General features: G+C 48.0%; 3 protein-coding genes across 5 annotated transcripts; 2 read left to right on the top strand and 1 right to left on the bottom strand.

Annotated features, from left to right (window-relative positions):
* The first annotated feature begins 3,481 nt into the window (after positions 1-3,481).
* LOC120697749 lies at positions 3,482-5,096 on the top strand. Its single transcript, XM_039981064.1, has one exon. The coding sequence runs from the start codon at positions 3,781-3,783 to the stop codon at positions 4,723-4,725; it is 945 nt and encodes a 314-aa protein (XP_039836998.1). The 5' UTR covers positions 3,482-3,780; the 3' UTR covers positions 4,726-5,096.
* Positions 5,097-7,622: 2,526 nt separating this feature from the next.
* On the bottom strand, positions 7,623-11,469 carry LOC120697750 (peroxisomal membrane protein PEX14-like). Of its 2 annotated transcripts, none has more exons than XM_039981067.1 (9): positions 11,252-11,469; positions 10,453-10,694; positions 10,307-10,352; positions 9,742-9,773; positions 9,606-9,642; positions 9,463-9,530; positions 8,371-8,415; positions 8,204-8,272; positions 7,623-8,018 (listed from the first exon to the last, which is right to left on the bottom strand). In XM_039981067.1, exons 1-9 carry the CDS (start codon positions 11,313-11,315, stop codon positions 7,812-7,814), a joined length of 810 nt encoding a protein of 269 aa, XP_039837001.1. In that variant the 5' UTR covers positions 11,316-11,469; the 3' UTR covers positions 7,623-7,811. The 2 variants fall into 2 exon arrangements, with proteins under 2 accessions (XP_039837001.1, XP_039837000.1); XM_039981066.1 differs by having other exon boundaries at positions 9,606-9,645; positions 11,252-11,412.
* Positions 11,470-11,661: 192 nt separating this feature from the next.
* Positions 11,662-20,392, top strand: LOC120697751. Of its 2 annotated transcripts, none has more exons than XM_039981068.1 (9): positions 11,662-11,807; positions 12,239-12,386; positions 12,891-12,955; positions 13,046-13,099; positions 13,203-13,286; positions 13,475-13,560; positions 13,703-13,783; positions 19,721-19,851; positions 20,223-20,392. In XM_039981068.1, the coding sequence occupies exons 1-9, from the start codon at positions 11,698-11,700 to the stop codon at positions 20,346-20,348; spliced, it is 885 nt and encodes a 294-aa protein (XP_039837002.1). In that variant the 5' UTR covers positions 11,662-11,697; the 3' UTR covers positions 20,349-20,392. The 2 variants fall into 2 exon arrangements, with proteins under 2 accessions (XP_039837002.1, XP_039837003.1); XM_039981069.1 differs by lacking the exon at positions 20,223-20,392 and adding an exon at positions 19,993-20,176.
* The last annotated feature ends 3,021 nt before the right edge of the window (positions 20,393-23,413 follow it).

A 23,413-nucleotide genomic window follows, 5' to 3' on the forward strand; every position in this document is an offset into this window, starting at 1 on the left:
TCCAGACCAAGCTTTTGAGTACTTCAACTGTATACCATAGTCACCCTCTAGTTTCTCTTTTGCCTCCTTTGCTCCCTTTTTTGGATTCTTCTTCACCCAATCTCCAAGCCTATCAGCACACCAGCCCTGACTAGCCATTTTGCCTTCTCTAAGCTTGGTGGTAGCACAATTGTGCTCTGCAGGAAGCACTTTGATCTGCACAAAGACATAGATATACATGTCATGCATTAGAAAATATGTGAAGTCTGAAATTCTGAAATTGACACAGAAAATTTAGAGATTTACCTCTACTGTTTTCTTATCAAAAATAGTGGAAGCATGTATTCTCCAAGGGCACCCCTCTGCAGCACACTTTCCTATGAATCTTGACTTGTCTGTTTTTCCACCAGGAGCAAATTCAAACCCAGTCTTCACTGCATAGTGTCTTATGGCTTTTCTGAATGCAACTATATCAGGAAAGCGCTCCCCCTTCGCTATTTTTGGGTTCTCTGGATCATGCAGTACCTGTACCTCCAAAGGGTCCGCATCATTCACCTCTGCCTCAACATGAATAATTTCAGCATTTGGCTTAGAATTTGAATCAAAGTTAGCACTGTCAAATTGAGTGGTAGCTGGCAATGTACCATACATGGCCTCATCATCAACTCCCACATACTCTTCAGCATTATCAAATATGTCAGGCTCCCTATCGGGCTCTATCTCATCAGCTTCCTCATTAGAAGCACTAGTGGGTTCCTTAGGTATGTTACTAGTAGCTGCACCTTCCTCAATTTTAGCCTGCATCTGCGGCTCAACAACTGCCGGCTCAGGAAGGATCGTACACAAAGGCTCCAGGCCATCAAAATCAGATTGCAAACATTTTTCCCTATCAAATACTCGTACTACAACCAGGCAGCACATCTCCTCCTTATACATTTCAAATAAATCAATCATTTGTATCTCATCAACTAATATGGCATCCTCTTTCAATCTTTTGTCATAGAAACAAACTGTGGTTGTCTGGTTAGTGTACAGATTCAATTCAGATGCCACAGATTTCATCAGCAAGTCCAATGTCATGAATCCATACTCTATGTTCCACTTAAACACACGCCCTTTGGTGTATGATTTCCTACCAGCCGAGTCTTTGCTACTGAAAGCTTCGACTTTAACCTCTAGCTCAAACATCTCTTCCCTATGAGGCAACTCCACAATAATCAGCAACACTAAATGACCACAAAATGACAGACCGAGAAAAATTTTTACCTTCCACTGCCGTGCGCCATTGACGCCGCACCAGTGCGACTACTAGCCGCGCAGGAGGCCGACGAAGCCATCACGACGCCTCCATCCCCTCCAGTGCGCGGGCAGCAGCGGCGCCAGCTGCAGCAGGCGGACGGGCGCGCGAGCAGGCGGACGGGCGCGCGAGCAGCCGGGGGGAGCGCGAGCAGGCGACCGGCGCGACCAGGCTCGGGCCAGGTCAGCAGAGCGCGGGAAGATGGAGGCGCGGCCACCCGCCGGCGGGAGCAGGCGGCTGGGAGTGAGGGCAGGCCGGCGGCGTCTGACCCCTGCGGTCGCGGACGGGGAACGGGAGGACGAGGCACAGCCGCACGGGCGGAGCCTTATCCACGGGCGGAGCCTCATCCAGTTGGGCCCAGGGGCAATACGGGAACATATGACAATACCTGACCTGACAGGTGGGCCCATGTACGTGGGAGAGGAACATAATGGCTTGGCTGTGGTAGATAGAGAATTGTAATGACGTTTTTCCAATTATCTGAATTCCAATGGTGTATCTCCAAACTGTGAGAATTGTAATGGCTTCTTTCCAATTTTCCCTATCTTATTCGTTGAAAAGTGATTGATAATTGAAAACAAAATCACCCAGGTGACGTGTAGCTTTTTTTTTTCCTCCAGAGTTCCGTCAAACAGAATTCAGATGTGGGAATGGGGAAGAATAATGGCCCAGTAAAGTTTCGGTCCATGCCGGTGCGACCCAAAAGAAGAAGAAGCCGCCGCTTCTACTTACTACTCATACAGCCTGCTCAAGCGGCCCGCTCTGCTTGGCTCAGCTTTGGTGGTGCAGCCCACCAAACTCTCGGAGAAGCCCGCCGTATCACAGCGTTCGGAAGGCGTGAAGGGTCCATGTCAGCCCAAGTACCCAGGACAGCTGCTGCCTGCTGCCTGCTGTCTGGTGCACCTGCACGGGCCGCATGCCGCCGGCACAGCAACATTCCACGGCACGGCAGCGCACCGTGGAGCTGCACGGCTAGCATCCAGCAGCGGTGTGAACGGTTGAATCAGCGATGGAGAGAGACATACATGATAGCAAAGTACTCCGTAGGTACCACTTGGACACTGTACACCACACAAAATCGGCTGGGAGCCTAGACCCCAGATCGTCTCGCTTGTAAACCCAAAAGAGCGCGTACGCGTCGTGCCGTGTCGTGTCTTCAACCTGTTGGTGTCGCGTCCGGGAGCTGCTCCCGCCGACCGCTGGTGCAAACGGCGTGGGAACGCGCGCGCGCGCGCGCGGGGTAGCGCACCGGCACAAAGCGAGGCGATATCGCTGTTGGCGTGGGAACGCGTCGGTAGCACCGTAGCAGCGGATCGAGGACGAGATCGCCGGATTTTCGGGATGCAGCCTCTACCTGCCGATGCATTGAAGGCCGGCAGGACGCGCAGATGATCCGCGCGGGGGAAGAAGAGATGGCGACAGCCGAGGGCTGTGTGTTTAGTTACAAAATTTCTCTCTTCAAATTTTACTATTTATCCATCACATCAAATTTTTTGTTTTATGCATGGAGTATTAAATGTAAGTAAATAAAAAATTAATTGCATAGTTTTGATGTACACAACGAGATGAATTTTTTAAGTCTAGTTAGGTCATGATAGGACAACAATTAACACAAACAAACAAAAAATACTACAATGTACTACAGTGTCCAATGTAACCCTTTTTACCACTATTTTACGGATCTAAACACAGCCCGATCACTCCGACAGAAGCAGGCATGTCGCCGTCCGCTGCTAGCTGTCGAGTGCACTGCACTGTAGACTGTAGCGCACACTTTCTCATTGACGAATCATGGACGACGGAGGAGGCGCCGGCGGTCTTCGTTTCCAACAGAAAGGGGCCGAGGCCGAGACTTGAGTCCAAGGGAATCATGCGCTCGAGAGTCTCGCTCTCTCGCGGTGGGGGCAGCCAGGCACGCGAACGGTGCGAGTCGCTGTTGATCGATCCCATCTCGCTACGCTGGCTGCCGGTGGTGGTCACGCCACCACATAGGGTGCGTAGACTTGCAGTCGCCGGTCGCAGAGACCGATCGGTGTGGACACGGCGGCACCGGTGGTGTGGCCTGGTCTCCTCTGCTACGTACTGCCGCGAAAGTGGAGTTCCAGAATCCAGAGGAATGACCGGGCATAGCGCGTACTGTACTGCACGGCTATATACGCAACTTGCAGGTAGAAAATTGGTACAGGTGCTAAATGTGCAAAGATAAGAACAGTGACCGGACGAGGTTGAAATCAGAAAAGTGGAGGAGAAAAAAAAATCTCACGGAGGCTCGCGGATAATACAGGGTTTATTCACCTGCGTCGTCAGAAAGGACAAAACGAAGACCGCCACCGCTAGTAGACCTTCTGGAAGGACGGCCCCACCGTGCCATCGCCACCATTCAAACGTCCCCCACCCGCGCCTCCTTTATAAACGCTCAGTCCTCATTCCCCTCCCATCCCCCCGGGCCCCGGTTCTCCCCGCGCCACACAAAAGCGTCGTCGGAAAAGGTCGCGGCGGCAGCCATGGAGGTGAGAATCCTCCAGCCAAAAGAGAGAGAAGGTCCCGGCGACGCCTCCGTAGGTGGACCGCAGACGGGCGCGCCCGCGCCGCCGCCGGTGCCGGTGCCGGTGCCCCGCGACGCCGACGAGGACGTCGCTCCCGTCCCGCTTTCCTCCGGCGAGGAGACGTCGTCCGACGAGGGGGAGTTCGAGTTCCCGTTCGTCAACAGGGACTCCCCCGCGGGCACCGCCGCGCCTGCCGACGAGCTGTTCGCGGACGGGCGGATCAGGCCGTTCTACCCGGTGTTCGGGCGCGGCGTCGGCGGATGTGTCGTCCATGCGGCTGGCATACACGACGGCACGGCGCGCTCCGCTCCGGCGGCGGCGCCGCGGGTGAGGGGCCAGCTAGGGCGGCTCTTCCTAGAGGAGACCCGCGCGCGCAGCTCGTCGACCAGCTCCACTGCGTCATCGGCGTCGTCCGCGGCGGCGGACGACGACAGGGACGGCCTGGAGGGCGCGGCGCCGGAGAGCTACTGCGTCTGGAGGCCGGGCTCCGGCTCCTCCGCCCCGGCGTCGCCCTCCCTGCGCCCTCCCAGGAAGAGCGGCTCCACGGGGTCCATGGCGCGCTGGCGCCGCATCAGCGACCTCGTCGTGGGACGCAGCCACAGCGACGGCAAGGAGAAGTTCATCTTCTTCGCCACGCCGCAGCACGAGGCGCCCAACAAGGACAAGCCCCCCAAGCCCAAACCCACTCCGCCGGCCAGCAGGAAGCCCACCCCCACCACTGCAGAGGTCGACACGGTGACCGCCGCCCACCGGATAGCCTACCTCGCCAAGGGCGGCGGAACCGGCGGCGGCGCCGTCCCGAGCGGCACGCCGCGCCGCACGTTCCTGCCGTACCGGGAGGAGCTCGTGGGCTTCTTCGCCAACGTGAACGGCGTCAGCCGGAGCCACCAGCATCCCTTCTGACTTCTCGCACGCGGACAAATTATTCAGTCCTGCGGATTCGAAACTTGAGCATTGAGTTTGGGGTTTGGAATCATCTCGATCGGTCAAAAGTTCTAGTACTTACTATATGTCTATGTGTGATTAGGGCTGGTTATTGTTAATGACGGGGTTAAGAATTGATCACCACTGGGAGACTTGGGATGTGAGAACAGTAAGAATCAGCCGGGAGATGATGGCTTGTGGCCTTTTTCTCTCGACCAAGTGTGAACGCCTACGGGTGGCGTGAGGAGCGCCATAATTAATCGGGCATTAATCTGCGACGGAGCCCCCCTGTTTGCCTGTTTGGTTTGCAAATTTTCAGCTAATCGAACAGTTCGCTCTCGTGCAATCAACTGCTTTGTTCTGTGCACCACACCTGAGCTCGCTCTCAGCTACGATCACGTCCGACGGCCGCCGCGCCTCGACTGATCGACCCCCGGCCGGGTCGGCACGGCACGGCGCACACAAGAATCACACCCGGCGAGGCGACCAACGCGCCCCTCCTGCTTTACGGAAAGAACCCCCCGGCCCTGCCACTTTGCGGAAACCAAGCGCGACGTGTGCGAACGAGTGCGGTGGCGGGCGGCGAGCCGAGCCGAGCCGGCCGACCAGGTGCCGTGCGCGCGCCGCCGCGGCGACGGCGACGGCGGCGCCAGGTGCATGCACACGCATACGCGCGCACGCGAGCACCTTCAGTCCAGAGCTCGTGATCTCGGGCAAGCGGGCGGCTCGCTTTGCTGCCTACGGTTGCAAGCCAACGGACGGTATGCGCGGTCGGTTCGTGCGTCCGTCCATGATGTTCGGTGGAGGGACCATGGGTGATCGCGCTAGTACAGGTACAGCAGAGGCGATGCCTCCTTGTAAATCCTAATGGAGGAACGGGCACCGTCGTCTGCCGACGCCGGCACACTGCACGGCACTAGCTAGCTGGACGGCATGATTCGATCATCATTCCGGGCCAGGCCGATCGATCCGAAATCCTGGTGCTTCGTTGTGTAGCTCTCGCGTCAATCTTGTCTGCTATTGTGGCGCCCATGATCCCTGCCTATCTCGGCACCCTTTTTTAAGTAGTGTTCGGTGAACAAAGGAGATTGCAAAATTAACCGGTAGCCCTCGGCTCCCGGTCACTCTGAACAGTGCAAAATGATAGAGTTGCTTTCATCAGGTCATCGTCCCCGACGGGCCAGCGTCAGCTGGGGTGGAAACATTTTGCTTCTGGAACATGTCCAAGTCCAACCACGACCGGCCCGGACTCAGGCCGTCAACCATTTCCGCTTAGATTTGCACCCGCGCTATACTCCTCCCTGCAAGGTGCGCCGCTCTTGCGCCGTTCTTTTCAGAATTGAAGCGCAATGAAGCGGGCGTCACGGTCCCTATTCAAGGCTGTAAAGAGAGACGCGGCGTGCGTACATGTCCGAGCGCTTGGCTGAGCAGCGGCCATAGTTGCCACCGGAACCCGGCGCGGCGGCGCCGGCCAGAGAGGCACCGTCCGTTCTCAAATGGGCGGCGCCGGTCGCTGATCAGCAGCCACCAGCTCGCCCGCGCCAACTAGTTTGATCTGTGGTTTCCTTGGTCCGTCAGATAGGTGGTAGTAGTCCATACCAACAGTGCCATCCACCATCCGCATCAGCTACAGCTGCAGATAGATGAGACGAGTGACGAGACAACGCCGGAAAAAGAAACGATTCAAGTCCCATCCCTGTTGCGATTCAATTGGAGAGAAGCTAGGTTAGCGTTGTGATTCAGAGATTCAGGGTGCCAGCAGGGATTTCAGGTCGTCCAGTCAGATCAGTTTAAGCTGCCTAACACCTAACACGTTAGGCTACCATTTTGACGCGCTGCTATCTCGGCGGGCGTCTTTGACTCAAGTGTTGGTCCTCCCCACTCTCTCGTTCCCGGACCGGAGGAATTCCATCAGGCGTTTAGCTCGTGGCCATTGCAGCCATTTTCGCCATTTTTGCCGTCCGTGATCCACCATCGAGCGCTGAAACCAGGACATTTTGCTGCAGCTCAGTGGCAAGATGCATATTAGTCAAGTCACCGAGCCTCTGTTGACGCAAGCGTGATGCGAGTCAAACGCAACACCCTGGAGTCTGACTGAAAACTCTGACACTCCGTTCGGCAGCTAGTTCCAGCTCCAGCCCAACAGTATTTTCTTCTCACACCACTCCAGCCACCAACTCCAGCTCCAGCCAGCCCAACAGTATTTTTCTCTCACACCATTCTAGCTCCAGCCTGCCGAACGCAGTGTAAATGAGCAATTAGTCAAGTCAACGCCAAAACGGAAGGAAAGCTCCTCCAAAACATGTCGTGAATCTGGCGAGCAGAGCCGGGCGAGGAAAAAAAAGGGTTAGGCCTGCGGCCTGCCCGAGCTTTGGTCTCGATTGTCTCTCCTGTATGGTGCAGGTTAGGTTGGTTATTGCTCGAGGTGGTTGGCGTTGGAAAACTCAAGTAAAGGTGACAGGGGCTCAGGCTCTTCACGGATTCAGCACCCATCGGCCATCATCGCTCCCGCACACGCCTGCCGAAACAGAGCGCGGCTGCTGTGCGCTGCCAGCCAACGACACGCACCGGGCATATTGGATGCCATAAAGCTGGATACATTTACACACGTGTGGCGAGACCTCACACCTGCTGTGTTCACACCGGAGATGGAGAGCCTCTGCTTGTAGAAGTTCATCTGACCAAGCAAAGGTTGCTTGCGACTCGCGACCAAGCAAGCAGCAGACATGTATGAGATGCTGGATCGTCGGTTCAGGTTTAACATTCAATGTGTTGCAGACGACCTGCGGATCATTACATTTTTTGAGGATAAGCGTTGCCTTTTCTATGTATTTATTTATACACTAATGTGCATTTGAAGGACAGTCAAGTGCAGATTGTATGGACAAACTGTCCAAAGAAAGAAAGTGGGAGAAGTTTCAACTCAAATAGCTCCTGAGAATTGCAGGTGTCCCAGAATTCAGAAGAGTGGTGTGGTATTGGGATCTGAAACATCTTTAGCAAGCTATATGCCCAGACAACTTTCTTTTTCCCTACTTGTTTCATTACATCACTGTGTGATACTACTACGAAGTGGCAGCATAATCTGTGGGAGATTCAGAGCCTGCAGCTACTTCTTCTTGCAGCAGTGAGTCCCCTTGGTGGGAGGTGTCGGCTGACTTCGTAGCCTTGTCGGTGCCGTCTTGTTGAACCTCTGATCTCAAATCACTGGAGTCACTTGATGGTAATTTCAAACCACAGGCTGAACTTTCTTGACCTTGCTTTTCCCATGGCTGTTTTAACAGGAAACTAAATGTGAGCCAACCGCTGCTAAATAAGTCTAACTGATATCACGAACTTATCTAAATTATGCTACACATATGCTGCTTTCCTAGCGATCATGGATCATGACTATGTGCGAGAACAATCTATGTTAAGAAAAAAAAATTGGTAAGGCAGTCAGTTTTCGAGAGCAAACCTTGGGTTTTGGTGCCATACGGGGTTCCGAGATTGGTTGATCAGGGTTTGGAGGGTCATCATTAATATCCTATACCACAACAGAGAAAGAAGGTCATAAAAGAATGAAAGTACAAATTTCTCTTGTAGTAGCAGATTTAATGGAAGACAACTAGAATTCAGACATGCCTGTATATCATCTGGCCGCTCACCCCTTTGTATCATTTCCATGATCTGCCAAGTCAAATAGTCCCGCATTTAAAAGTCAAATTCTGGTACAAAGAGCCTGAGGTTGCAACTGGCTGATTTTATATTCTTCCAGACCTATTAATGAAACTGAGCACAAGATTTTTCCTTTTTTAAACGGACCAACATCATGCTAAACCAAAGTGCTATTTAAATATGGAACAATTCTAAACCAAGCAGTTAGGAACAATTCTAAAGTTCTGATGCAATGTTATACAGTCGTCTAGTCGAACCTAGTCGCCATGGCACCGATAAGGCGACTAGTCGCGACTAGTCGTCGATTAGGTCGATTAGTCGACCCTAGTCGATCCTAGTCGTCCTATATATCCCACGACATATATGTACATGTATATGTACTTATATACTATATAACAAGCAGGAACACCACAATGACAGTCAGTTTGGTGACACTTGTGAGATTTGATGTTTGAACTGTCCAGAACTCCATATTCTTGTCCCACACAGTACAGGCTAATGGCTAATGGCTAATGGCTAATGGCTAATGGCTAATGGTGCAAGTTATATAGTTAACCTAACCCTAATGGCTAATGGCTAATGGCTAATGGCTAATGGCTAATGGTGCAAGTTATATAGTTAACCTAACCCTAATGGCTAATGGGCCTAATTGAGCCCAGTACAGGCGGCGGGCTGGAGTGCTGGTCTGCTGGACATCTTTTGGTTTTGGCCTGATCGTCCAAGTAGCTAGTCGGACGACTAATCGCGATTAGGCGACAATTAGTCGGACGATCAAACATCTGATCGACAAAAGCTAGTCGTTTCACTTATCGAAGCCAGCGGAGCGATAAGGTCGACTAATCGCGACTAATCGCGATTAGTCGGACGACTGTATAACATGGTTCTGATGTTCAATTTAATTGCATTTGAAGTTAGGAACAATTCTAACTTCTGAAGTTCACTTTAATTCCTAACTCCACACTCCACAGACATCTTCAGATATCATGAATGCAGTAGTCTGCTGTGTAGTAAGGATTAAACTTGCAGCCGTTTTATACCAGTGTTAGATAGGTAGCTGACCTCCATATAAGATTTTGGATGACGAGGCACCACAGGGGCCACAGGTTCAGTTTCAGGTTCAACCCTATCTATAAAATAAGGTAGGGATGTTATAAATAAAGGATTCAAGAATGATAGTCAAGATTTGAGCTGCATTGGCAAACCTGAACCATCCATACACTTTGTGCCAGCTTTAGTTTCCTGCTGCAGTGAAGAAAAGGCGGTTAGTGGTACTTTAAAATTTCCAGTATAAATACCGGTCATTCCTGATCAATACTACTATGTATACTTTGTGCTGACCTGACTAATCTTGCACGAATGATCAGACACCCCTGTCAAAATGAAGGCAAAATATAACACAATGAAGTTAGATGTGTCATGGACTCATGGTCAAGTCATTTTGTCACGGCCCTGATCGGGGAGACCGTGCAGAATTAGGGGAATTGGGGATTGTGCGGAATAAACGGATGCTGAACTGGACACTTGAGATCGGGCACGCTGGCGGCGGCTGCGCCCAATCTCAAGGCCCAGAGTTAGATGAGGATCGCTCATGATAATTTTTTCTTGATTCCAAATAGATGCACAACCTCTACTTATATAGAACTAAACCAACCCTTACTCTAATGACCTAATCCCGCCGGTACTACAGTACCCCGGCGCTACAGTAATGGGATGGACTACTATCCCAGCCCAAAGTGCCCATGACACATTTTGGGCTGAACTGAGAAGTTCATTTAGAATCACCGTTCTTTACAGAGAACACAAATGGACAATGAAATATAATGATAGGATCTACAAAAATATCAAACTAAAATTAAACTTGGATATCATAAAAATTATTAACAAATGGAGTCTCTTTCCATACCTTGAGATGTGCAAGTATTTGAGCTCAAAGAATGTGAATATGGGCTCTTTAATTCAACCCCAAAAAAGAGTTTAGAAAACAAAAGAAGTCAGAATAATCAGAGAAGAAAATCAGAGAAAGTAGAAAGTGAGCAGACAAGTCCTTACTTGTAAACGCCGAAATGCTTCATCTATTTCATCCACAGTGAGTCCTTTATTTTCAAGGAAAGATCGCCTCTGTCCGTCTGAAGAGGTTACTACTTTTGGATGTTTCAGAAAACTAACAGCACTCTGAACCAGATCCTCCCTCATCAGCTCAGTGGATCCAACAGCCGCCTTTCCTTTTCTTGTTTCCTTCTCCCTTATATCTTGCAAAAGAGTACCATGACTACCTTCAGAGCTTCCTTGGCCTGTATACAGTTCAACAATCAGTTTGACTTCTGTGCAAACCACAACGAAATAGGCATCGCGATCTATAAGTAGGAACAGTGGGCAAGTTTATGCACCATTGTTGTTCTAGTGACGTATTCGTATAGGCTACTAAACTACTAGTTGTTTCTTAAAGCATATGGCCTTAAAAGGGTTCCACTACGACAATAAAAAGTTGATCTTCAAATTCACAAAGGTGCAATGGTGTTTCACAGAACCAGTACTGAATCCACCGAACAGCTTGGTCGATTTAGAAAACGGAGCGCGCAATCGGTAGCCTAACTGAAGCGAACGATGTGGGTGGATCCAATGCTGCTGTGAAAAGGTACACATGCCATCAAATTTTGAAGTGAACCCATCTCTTGGATGTGCAGTAGCTATCAGCAAGCAGTATAAATGGAAGAAGGTGGATCAGGTGAGTTTTCGCCAACAAAAATTACTGAATCTTCGAACAGGCAATCGAACCCTAACGACTGCATCGCTAGAAATTAGCAGACACGAGCTTAAGAGAACAGAAGAAACCCTTTCCAATTCGAACCTGGAGCCTGCCCCTTCGCTTCTTCGGCCACCTCTCCTTCCGTAAACGTAGACGAATCTTCCATCGATCCCGTCGGCGACCTTCCCCCAGCAGCCCAGTCCCCGGGCAGCAAGCGGCAAGTGGGGGATAAAAGATCAGGCAGCAGCTGGACGTGGAAGAGGGGGACGGGGAGGAGGAAGACGAACGCGTACGACCAGTCGTTTAGCCCGATGGGCCTTTCCTGCAACGGTGGGCCTGGATTTCTGGTTTATGGGCTGGGCTTTTTGCGGGACACCTTGACATTACGTCCGTTAGCCCACCAGGAAACTTTTACAGGAGAGCCCACGGATTAGCTTGCAATTACCACCGTCTCGCTAACCTTGAACCCTCCCCCAAGAAGAACAACGAACCAGCGTTAAACCCTCCCGGTCCCCGCTCCACCGCCGCGTCGGCAAGCCGAGTTCGAGATGGGAAAAGCTACTGCGTCGCCGCGGAAGCCGCCGCCAGAGATGCCAAAGGAGCGTAAGGTGCTGGTGCCGCCGCTCTTCGGCTACCCTCCCATCGCAGCGCGCACCAGGTTAATCGCGGAACTCCCACCTCTCCATCCACCCGCTACAACACAATGCACTTTCGTAACCAGGGAGCGGGCTCCAGATTTTTCCGCCCTCATCAGCGGCTTTAAAATTTAACTATCGTAGTTAATTGGGTACCTGCTAAGTAATTGCGCTTGATCGCTCACTTCTACTATTATAAAACCCACCCGTGGATCGATGAAGTTAGACAGGGACACTAACACCGGTTGGTTGTACAGCTATACTTCTCTGTTCTGGTAGCTCTTCCTGATAATGCACATCTCCAAGAAGAGAAATTTTTTCCCCAACCTTATCACGAGATTATACCTTCTCTATTTGCTCTCTTGGTAGGAGGACAGATAGATATCTCTACAATATCCTAACCTTTGATCCTTTGTCGTGCTTTACTGAACTGATGTTGGTGGTGAACGCGCAGGATGTCGGTGCCGGCATATGAAGTAATGTTTGGAAAGCTCTCACTGCAAAACCTGTTCGAAGACTATTTCGATCAAGCTGGGAATATGACCTCGAGGATCATGCTGAAGGCCCTGGAAGAAGGCCCTCATGTTGATCTGATTGCTAAGGTATCCTTGCTATTGTTTGTGTTTCTGTCACTTCAGCTTTTCTCAATTGCACGGTTCCTGTCAACGTATGATGCACTTGGTGTTTGTTTCTTATTATTGATGTTTATGTTACTAACATCTAATGTCCCTTTTCATGAACTGTTGTTTCGGTAATCATCATTTCATTTTTTACTTGTCATTAGCAAGCATGGTTAGACAGTTACAACATAATCTTGCTTGTATGTTGACCCGAAATGTGGTTTTTACATGTATATTTATTAAAATTATACCCACATGTATATCCGAGTACTACATTGAAATGATGTTTTTGCAATCACACATGTCCCTAAACCCTCTGAATCTCCTGAACTTTTGTATTATATGGTTAGTACAAGGAGGATTACTGAATAGTCACACTCTCGTGCCCATTCGTTAAAAGAAGACTAGGAGGATTCGTTCCAATCTGATTACCTTAAGAAGGTTTTTAATTTATAAAACAACTTTTGCCAACCTTAATTTCGCTAGGTATCTTCACAAGCTGATAAAAAATGTGGAAGAGCAAAGGCGGATGCTCTATTCCACTGGCAAAAGTGTGTATTCCATATTTACCAAAACTCTATATATGTACGAAACTTTTATTGCACTCTAACACAAAAACACTTCGTTGAAATCTTTTTCAGAGAATCAGATGATCCCCATACCTTTGTGGACCTTCTTGTGTCGACTTCAAATCCGTATGCATCTTCTAGATAGAACTATATCATTTATCAGCATATATATTATCTATTATGAAGATATATGGACAATATTCTTGTGGCCAATCTCCTGTTTATGCAGTATGTGGCAGCTGCGGTCTTCTGCGTACTATCCTGAGTATGGCATTGGTGCATTTGGAACATTGCCTTTACTAATGGGAAACAGGTAGAGTACATATCATGTTTCCGCATGCAAATCATGTGTGGAACTGTTTGCCAGCTTTCCATTAATATTTGTATGTATATCTTGTTGAGGGTTTCTTTCTCCAAATCCGACGGAAGATTATTTTTTGTTGCTTTCTGTTAATTTTAGAATTAACGGGAATGGGGGAGCTATGTTAATCTTTTTTGCAGGGTGCGTTCAGAAGATTCTGGAGTCATGGGTTTAAGATATGGTTCGGAGAATCTATCACTTGGGGCATCTTTTGTGCCATTTCCTTGTATGCATCTATTTACAATTACCATATGGTTTATCCAATCATGATTAAAGATGGCATTCGCCACGTATGTACCCTCTGTAATTCCAAGCCAACTTAATGGCTTTGCATACCCTAATTCATCACGCTGATAATACTTCTGCAGTATCTGGTGAGGTACCATATGGAGCATGGTTGGTTGGGAGAAAAGGGAATTTAAGTGCAGGAGTTCAATACAAACCACTTAGTGAGTGTTAACTTTTTTTTGATGTGAGGGGGGGGGGGGGGGGAGTCCCCACCATATATTGGCAGAGCCTCTTGTAGGCTCCTTAAATTCGGAGGGTTCAGCAATAGTTTACAGGTGAAAAAAAAATACTATGATCTTGGGGTTTACATATTGGAACAAAACACATGACACCAGGCATCGGCAACTTCTTTGTCTTGTCACGGCAGTCTGTATGACCAAAGGCATGCTTCTTCTTTGCAACTGAGTAGCAGACGTAGGAGGGATGGCTCCTGGCTTCTAAAGACAACATCGTGCCTATGCTTCCAAAGTTGCCAGGCACACAATAGCAGAAAGGTGGAGTAGTGTTGAGCCGGCACGCCGGGGGCCTGTCCAACTTCCAGAGTTGTGATACTGAAGCTTGATGCACACTGATGCCTAGCTTGGCCCAAAATTGAGTGGCAATTGTGCAGTGGAGGATCAAGTGGTCAGGGCTTTCGACAGCTACCCTGCACACCTCACATTCGGCATCATCGACAACGTTTTTGAACCGCAGGTTGGTTTTGCACTGAATCTTTTCCTGAACCAGGAGCCATGCAAAGAAACGAACACGAGGAGGCTCACAGTTTGACCATACAAATTTGTAAAATGGGCATGGTGTATTCTCCTGTAGGCTCATCCTGGCTCTGTAAATCGGCCCAGCGCGGAGGGTACCATCTTTCTCAGCCAGGGGACATTTCCTGCAGTCCGGCATATCTTGTAGCACCACTTCTTCCACTATCTCTTCCAGCATTGCAAGTTCGGCAGTAGCTTTGTGAGAGAGTCTATAGGCAAAATGACCCCTCAGTGGTTGCGAGCACACTTTGGCTACAGATGCATCAGGTTCTTTAGCATGGGTGAAAAGTGCAGGGAAGGTATCTGCTAACTGTCATGTAGGGAGCCAGTGATCTAACCAGAAGGAAGTTCTGCGTCCATCGCCAATGGTGGTGGTGGTGATTGCTCTGTAGATTGGAAGCAAATCTTGGAGGCTTTTCCAGTGCACACCAACACAGTCCCCAGACAAAGGTGCAAGATCAATATGTTTGGTCATCCAGTTCGCCCAAGCTGACTCTCCTGGATGGTGTAAGCGGTGTAGGTGTTTTAGCAGAAGGCACTGGTTGAGCGTTTGCAGGTTTTTGATCTCGAGTCCGCCCAGTTCTTTTGGCAGACAGGTTTGTTCCCAGACAACGAGGCAACGTGAAACGTTTGTTGTTGTATCACCGGACCAGAGGAAGGCTCTTCATTTTTTATCGAGCACATCAATCGTGCCCTGTGGGAGTTGCATGGCAGAGAGGGTGTAGATCAGAGCGCTATCCAGCACAGCATTAACCAGCACTACACGGCCCATGGTGTTAAGAAGGGAAGCTTGCCATCCACCGAGGTATCTATCTGTGCGGTCAATGAGCGGGGCGAAGGCACTCAAGTTGAGCTTGACATTGGACAGAGGCATGCCCAAGTAGGTTTGGGGGAACTGATCTCGTCGGCACCCTAGCGCAGCAAGGTAGCTTGGCATTTCCAGTTCTGGAACATGCATCGGCACGACTGTGCTCTTGTGGAAGTTGATCTTCAGCCCAGTTGCGTTTGCAAATTGATCCAGCAGTTGCTTCAGTCTCTGCACATCTTGATTGGCAGCTCGGAGGACGATCAATGTATCGTCCGCGTATTGGATCACGGGACAAGGAAGTGTATCTAATGCTGGGTGCCGCACTGCACCATCTGTCTTGATGAGCCGTTGCAGAATGTCGGCCACGAGCAAGAACAGATATGGGGACAGTGGATCCCCTTGGCGGAGGCCTTTTTTGCAGGCAAACCAGTTGCACGGGCAACCGTTCAGCAGGATGGCTGACTTGGATGTGGTGAGAATGTGTTGGATCCAGGAACACCATGTAGGGGGGAAGCCTCAGCACTGCAAGTTTTTTAGCAAGCTATCCCAGTTCACTGAATCAAAAGCTTTGGCAAAATCCAACTTAAGAACCAGAGTCAGCAGACGTTGTTTATGGCAGTGCTGGACAAGTTCCAGTGCATAGATGAAGTTCTCCGAGATAGAACGGCCTTTGATGAATCCAGTCTGGTCCAGATCAATCAGTTTGGGGATTTCCACTTGGAGTCGCGCAGTGAGGATCTTAGATATGATCTTCATAGGGCAGTTCTGCAGACATATGGGGCGATGATCACCTGGCGTCGTTGCTCCGGGTTTTTTGGGCAGGAGGACAACGAAAGCTTTGTTCACCCTTTCTAGATCCACGGAACCTGCAGCAAAACTTTCCCCGAAGCTCATGACTTTGTCCATAACCGTTTCCCAGGTTGCGGAGTAGAAACTGGGACCGAAGCCATCCGGCCCCGGCGCACTATTCCTGTTCATTTGTTGCACTGCAGCTTTGGCTTCATGCACTGTGAAAGGAGCTGCCAAACCCGCGAGGTCTGGGGCAGCCACGCCCTTGTAGATGTCCTCCAGTCTGAACTGCCAGCTCGTCACGTCGGGAGTGCCCAGAAGTTCAGAGAAATAAGCTGTCAGAGCGGCTGCCTTCGCATCGTGAGCAGTGATCTCACAATCATTGACGCGCAGGGTTTTGATTTGGTTGTGACGGAGGCGGTTTGTTGCATGCGCATGGTGGAAGGCTGTGTTGGCATCGGCTTCTCGGATCGCCTTGAATTTGCCCCTTTGCTTCCAGTAGGCCGCCCACTCCGAATGGCTTGCTGCAAGCGTTCCGTGCATGCCATTCTCAAGAACCTTTCCCCTGTGGACAGAACACGTATCTCTTCGTGCAAGTCAAAGAAGGCGATGATAAATTTGCAGTTCTACATAATTTGTGGAGGCGCGCGCTTACCCCTGGACCATACCTTCGCTGCTTTTCATGATGCCCTAAGCGAGCTCGCGAGGTCCCCGGCGGCATCAATAGAGTGAGGAGCATTGTTCCAGGCAGGGATGATGCATGGGAGGAAATCATTGTGCGTGAGCCACGAGTTCTCGAAACGAAAGGTGTTGGTTTTGGGGATGGATGGGGAAATGTGGACAACCAGCGGAACGTGATCCGAGGTTGCTCTTGTGAGGGAGGTTAGTGTGGTATTTGGGAAGCGCATGCTCATCTCGGGGTTAAGGAAAACCCGATCAAGACGCGCCAGTGTGGGTGTCTCATGCTGGTTGGACTAGGTGAAGACCCAGTCGAGCAAAGGCAGCTCGAGGAGCGCAAGGGAGTGGATAGTGTCGTTGAAGAGCTGAGCGAGGTGGTGATCGACACGGTCGTTGCTCTTGTCAGCACTAGAGCGAATTAGGTTAAAATCCCCGGCAATAACCCAAGGACCACTGACATGAGGAGCGAGCTCCGCAAGATCCTCAAGGAAGGTGGCAGAGTCTCTGTGGTCAGAAGGCGTATAAACGTTTGTCACAGTGAAGCCAATGTTAGTGACAGTAGAAACGAGGACCGTGGTGAGGGTGTGTTTACGGGTGATGAAGCTACTAGGGGACAACGCGTTAGCATCCCAGGCAGTGAGAATACCACCACGGGATCACCTAGCATCCACACAGTGCAGGTCGCGGAAGGTAGTAGGGAGAAAAGAACGCGCTTTTGAGGCCGAGGTAGAGGAGAGCTTCATTTCTTGAAGGCAGATAACAGTGGGGCTAGCGTTCGTAAGAGCGTCCTTGACCACGGCACATTTGTCAGCATCACCTAGACCTCAAACGTTCCAGGATAGAAGTTGAAACACACGGCCGTTTTGATTCATCTGGGCCCGGGACACACCCAGAGGACATATAACATCGCATGCGACTCCTGCCATCCCAGGAGAGCAGCGAACGACTGAAGACGAACTGCGGGAGGCCCATAAGAGTTGCAACTACAGCACGGGAGGGACACAGCACACGCATGTGCAACAAGCCAAGCAGGAAACATGAACACTAGAACTAGACCTACTGACCTATCCGACCGAGAAACGCTACTGCTAACTGAATGTGGCAAAGCAGTCTGCGCGGTGGCATTGTCTGGCATGATCATTCCGCAACGTGCAGCACCTTGCCCAGCTCAGTCGCCGCAGCAGCACTGATCCCCGCGGCTGCAGCAAGCTTGCGCAGGTCCTGTCCTCCAATCGGCCTCTTCTTCCTCAGCAAGCCGTGTTTGTTCACCTGATCCTGAAGATCCCTGGAGCAGGACGTGAGCGTGTTCTTTAGTGCCTTGAGCTGAGTTGCCTTGGCCGCCATCGTGATGAAACATGCAGGTTCTTTGGCTTTCAGGCGCAAGCTGGGGTCGCGGCGTGGAGGGGGCCGTGCGCAAAGCGCTGGCGTGGGGCAGGGTTTGGATTGGCGTGCTCGGGGGAGGCAACAGGTGAGGGAGGTGGCGGTGGGGGGGGGGGGGTGTCGTCCGCGTGCCAGGTGAGCAGCGGCGTAGAGCAGTGGAGGGGGGCCGGGTGAGGTGGTGTGGTGGGCGGTGGCGTCAGCAGCAGTGTGTTGATGACAAGTGGGAACGTCGGGAGGCGGGCGAGCGGGAAGGCGTTGATGAAGCCGTGGCAAAGGATGGCAGCACCAAGGAAGGATGCGGGGTGGAGGGGCACAGCAGCAGCGGTAGGTGGTGCCGGCGGTGGATGTGGTGGCGCAGGGCCGAGAGGCTGTGGCGGGTGTGGTGGTGCATCTGGCTGCATAGCGGGCGGCGGCGGTGATGGAGGGGCAGCTTGCGGCATGTGTGGTTAACTTATTGTCACAATAGTTGTGCTCTCACTTCTCTTATAATTTGAGGTTCTTAGATTCAGAATACCTGAGTTGCTTTTTATTTAAAAGATATATGCATTAAGGCAAACTTATATTCACATTCCTCATGCTACACTATTCTTCTGAGTTCCTTGTATAGTAGGGAGACTGGGAGAGGGACCTTTTTGTTAAATGCATCCATAAGACTCTGAAGCTTAAGTTGGGTAATAGAAAACTGAATATAGCGAACTGGCTATGACTTAATTTATTCCTCATGCTGTAGGATTATTAATGGTGGAACATCTGTAACATAACCAAAAAGTTCCTCAAGAAATGGATGTGGAGTCATCAGACCTAAAACTCTGAAGCTTATGTAGATAACAGAAGATCAAACACTAGCAGTGAATATTCTTAGTTTCCCAGCTGTGTTGGCTGATTTAGAGGTTGAATAGATGGTTCATCATTTGAATATTAAACCCAGTGAGAGCTGGGAGATTGTACTACTTCATATTAGTATTGGGCTCTGATTGAAATAGAGCAGTAAATAGTCGGCACTAGTTAGCCATCTTGAAAGGTATTTCATATTTTCTTGTATTTAGTTTTGAAGTTCTCCTGTGTAGCTGGCTGGGGCTTTCCCTTAAAACTTCATTTTGACTCTTTGCATATCCATAAACGAAGGACCAAGTTCAAGTTACCATCAATGACTTATTGTGCCATGGAATATCCACCTAATACTAGGATTTTGCTGTTATAGCTCCACAAAAGCAGATCTCAAATGGTTACAGCATTAAAAATTAAACAAATTAAGTGCTTTAGAAAGGCCACAGCAATAACTAATGGAGCCCGTGTGCCTTCTTTTGGTCTGTTTCCTCTTAAAGCTGGCACCCCCAACGTATGTTTGTAACCCAAAAGGTTATTCGCTTTCTATAAAAGCAGGGTGAAACCTTTTTCAAAAAAAAAAAACTAATGGAGCCTGTGGACAAAGTTTTATTAAGATCTGTGAGCTTTAGCTTTCTTGTGCCATTGAACTGAAGAGTGAAAATGCTTATCAATTCTGAATATATTTCTATCTCTATTTGACTCAAGCTATTTTCCCGAAATATCATCTTTGTGGTTACTTGCACCTAAATGCTTTTCCTGGCACTAGCCTGCCTTCTCCTGTGGTTTTTATTAATTAAGAAATTCTTTTGGGCGTCTACTTTAGTTACTAGCTCTAATGCTCCATTCTGACTATTCTGTAACAGGTGGAAACAAAAATCCTATGCCATTCACAGATCCGGAGAACTGGAATTGTGCAATCAGCTATAGTGTCGGGTCAACTAGCCCACTCAGCCCTTTATCCACTTTTACCCTAGAGCTTGCTAGAAGTACACAGGTTTGCTCTATATGTACTTTTCTTTTTTCAATTAACAAGCTTCACCAGTTTACTACTCTATCTGTTTTAAAATATATGATATTTAGGACAAGCTAATTACCTTCGGCTGCCAACTTGGAACTCTTCCTTTCACCTATTTAGGTTTACCTCTTGGCACAACTAAACCCAGAAATGACGACTATATGCCTCTCATGGATAGAACTGAAAAAAGACTCACTTCAAGAAGCACAACATTTGCAAAAATTAATTAGTCGCTGATGGTGTTGGATAAAGAAAATTTTTATATTCGACTACTGTTTCCTTCCCTAAGTATTTTATATCTAACCAATTAATCTCATTTGAAATAACATTTTATTTGCCTTGACGTGCAGCTGACGACATCATTCTATCAACACATGGTTGTCGTTGTTCACAGAGGGGTAAGGGTCCTCTCGTTTTATCTTCGCAAAGAGTTCTATTGTTTATGTATGAAAAATAGAAATATCTTTGATGTATGAACGAAAAACTAACTACATGTCAAGTCTTTGATTCATGAGAATTAGATTTATTATATTAATTAATAAAAAATCATTACTGTTATACTCTTTTCCGTGCATCTTGTAACACATCATTACCGTGAGTTCAAACAATTTACCTGTTATCGAGATTATGCAGAGCCACACATCTTTCAGAAAAAAAGCTATAAATTTCATCCAAAACGCAACCATTCTTGGTGATTGCCTGGTAACCTGTTGTTGCCAACAGCCCAGCATCAATATTTGCGTAGCTTAGACAGCAGGCACAGATAGGAAGTAGGAACACTCGCACACTAATGAACAAGCAAGTTTAGCTTGAAGATATCAGATATATCAGCTGAAACATAAATTTGAACTCCATTTCAACTGAACCAGATGACATCTGAACCAGATGACATCATGATTCCTTGTTGGTATTCCATTGCATTGAAAATTGCGCTGTTAAAAAAATAACTGTGCCACCAAGATATTCTTTATGGCCCATCAAACTCGTTATTAAATGGGATCTATTAAACTCGTTATTAGAGGAAGTATTTTTTTAGGACTATTAAATATTTGAGGGTATATTTGCTTCCTTGTTTTTTCTGGTTGTGCGCAGAGGTGGATACTTAACTACATTGATTTTGGACTTGAGTTTACTGGAAGGTGAGCCTCAAATAGAGGAATAATGTTACTCTGGTGTACACTAATAGTACAACTTATTAACTCCATTTTCATACTTTTCAGGATTGATAAAGAACCACCTGAGAACGGCAATTCCTTGTTTCAGTTAGCTGCAAGTTGGCAAGCTAATAAGAACTTCCTATTGAAGGTTCAGTCAATCCATCCATTCCTACTCTATTAAGAGGACACGCAATGCAATCCCACCTCACACTGCACCATGTGCATGCCTCACCTTAAGAATTTATAAGATATCTAAAGAGTCGACAACATTTTATTTTGCAATATTCTAGAATCGAACTCAGCCTATATACACTTGTCTTTTTTTTTCTATAATATTGAACTCCATAGACCAGCTTTACATTTTACCACCCAGTATGCTAACCCTTCAATCTTTTTTTTGAGTTTGAGAAGCCATTATAGGTGAAAAACAGGCAGGAATGTATTTTGCACAATCTGATCTTCAGATTGGCATATTACTTCTTTGTTGCAATGTTCATTGCTCTTTATTTACAGGGAAAGTTTGGTCCTTCCAAGTCTTCCGTAGTTCTGGCACAAAAATCGTGGTGGAGACCATCCTTTACATTTAGTGTCTCAGGTATGCAAGCTGTGCAAGACTTTGCACCCTTTGTTTTCTTCACACGAGAAAGATCCATATACACCCAGATCCATGAATCAGTTCAGAAAATGGTTCTCTTTAGTTTCTTCGATCAGGTTTACTTGATTTAGCAGCAACAGTATCTTCCTACCTTTTACTGTTTATTATTTTGCATGAGAACTTGAAGTTCCATTAATATGTTCTTACTCGTCCATACAAAATTTTAATCAAAGCACGAAGCTTCATATATTTTGTTCCAGTTGTTACCTAATTGGCAGCTGCTTAAGATTTTTTTTCCTTTTTTGAAATTGTAGTTTGTATAAGTGAACTAAAAATACACATAGAACATAAAGTAATTCTAACTGTGGGGTGGCTGCAAACATGAATTGTTCACCTAACAGGACTCTCATTCTTTGGCCACATTGACATAGTCCTTTTCTGTCCACAGCTGTGAATGATCATTCTAAGGGAACAACATAGTTTGGATTTGGCATTTGAACAGAGGATCTCGGACAACTCATGTACTGTATTTATTGTTGAAGGTAGGGATTTTGGGGGAATTATCTGGAACTCTCTTTTTTTTCTAGATGTTTGAGTACATACATATACTTGATACATACATGGGCCTCTTGGGCCTAAACTGTTCTCTAACAAGCTAATATACAGCCCAACACTCCCCCTCAAGATGGGCGATAGATGTCTATCATCCCCATCTTGTTACAAACAGATACACACTCTTTTACTCCTAAGCCTTTTGTTAAACAGTCTGCTAACTGCTCACCTGAAGCTATATGATATAGTTTAAGTGTTCCATCATCCAATCTTTCCTTAATAAAGAAGCGATCAATCTCCACATGCTTAGTTCTGTCATGTTGAACCGGATTATTAGCAATGTTTATTGCTGACTTGTTGTCGCACCAGAGCCTCAAGGATCCTTCCCATAGCTTCAGCTCAGACAATAAATTCTTTACCCATAGCATCTCACTTAGGCACACAGACATGGCTCTATATTCTGCCTCTGCAGTTGATCGAGACACAACTGGTTGCTTTTTGCTTCTCCATGAAACAAGGTTTCCCCCAACAAACGTGCAATAGCCAGAGGTCTACCTCCTGTCGTCTAGACAACTTGCCCAATCTGCATCACAATAGCCTTCCACGTTTAGGTGATTATTTTTCTTAAACCATAGTCCTTTGCCAGGGCAACTCTTCAAATACCGCAAGACTCTGTAAGCTGCATCCATATGTCCAGTCCTAGGATCATGCATATATCTGCTTAACACACTTACCGCATATGTTATATCAGGCCTTGTATGGCATAGGTAAATCAAACGTCCCACAAGTCTTTGATATTTCTCTTTATCTACCGGGTCTCCAGACTGAGCACACAACTTGTGATTTTGCTCAATAGGTGTAGGAGCGGGACGACATCCAAGCATACCTGTCTCATTTAGCAAATCCAACACATACTTCTGTTGTGAAAGAACAATGCCTTTAGGGGATCTTGCTATCTCGATGCCCAGGAAGTATCGAAGTTGCCCTAAATCTTTGACTTCAAACTCTTTGCTTAGATTTTTCTTGAGCCGTTCTATTTCTGAAGTGTCATCTCCAGTAATAATAATATCATCCACGTATACTGCAAGAATAGTAATATGATTACTACAGTGACAATAAAATAAAGTGTGGTCTCCATTACACTGCTTATATCCCATGCCACACATGGCACGTCTGAATCTATCAAACCATGCCCTTGGTGACTGTTTCAGACCATATAAAGATTTCTTCAGTCTTA

The sequence above is a fragment of the Panicum virgatum genome, chromosome 3K (genome assembly GCF_016808335.1).
Source record: "Panicum virgatum strain AP13 chromosome 3K, P.virgatum_v5, whole genome shotgun sequence".
Classification (NCBI taxonomy): Eukaryota; Viridiplantae; Streptophyta; class Magnoliopsida; order Poales; family Poaceae; genus Panicum; species Panicum virgatum.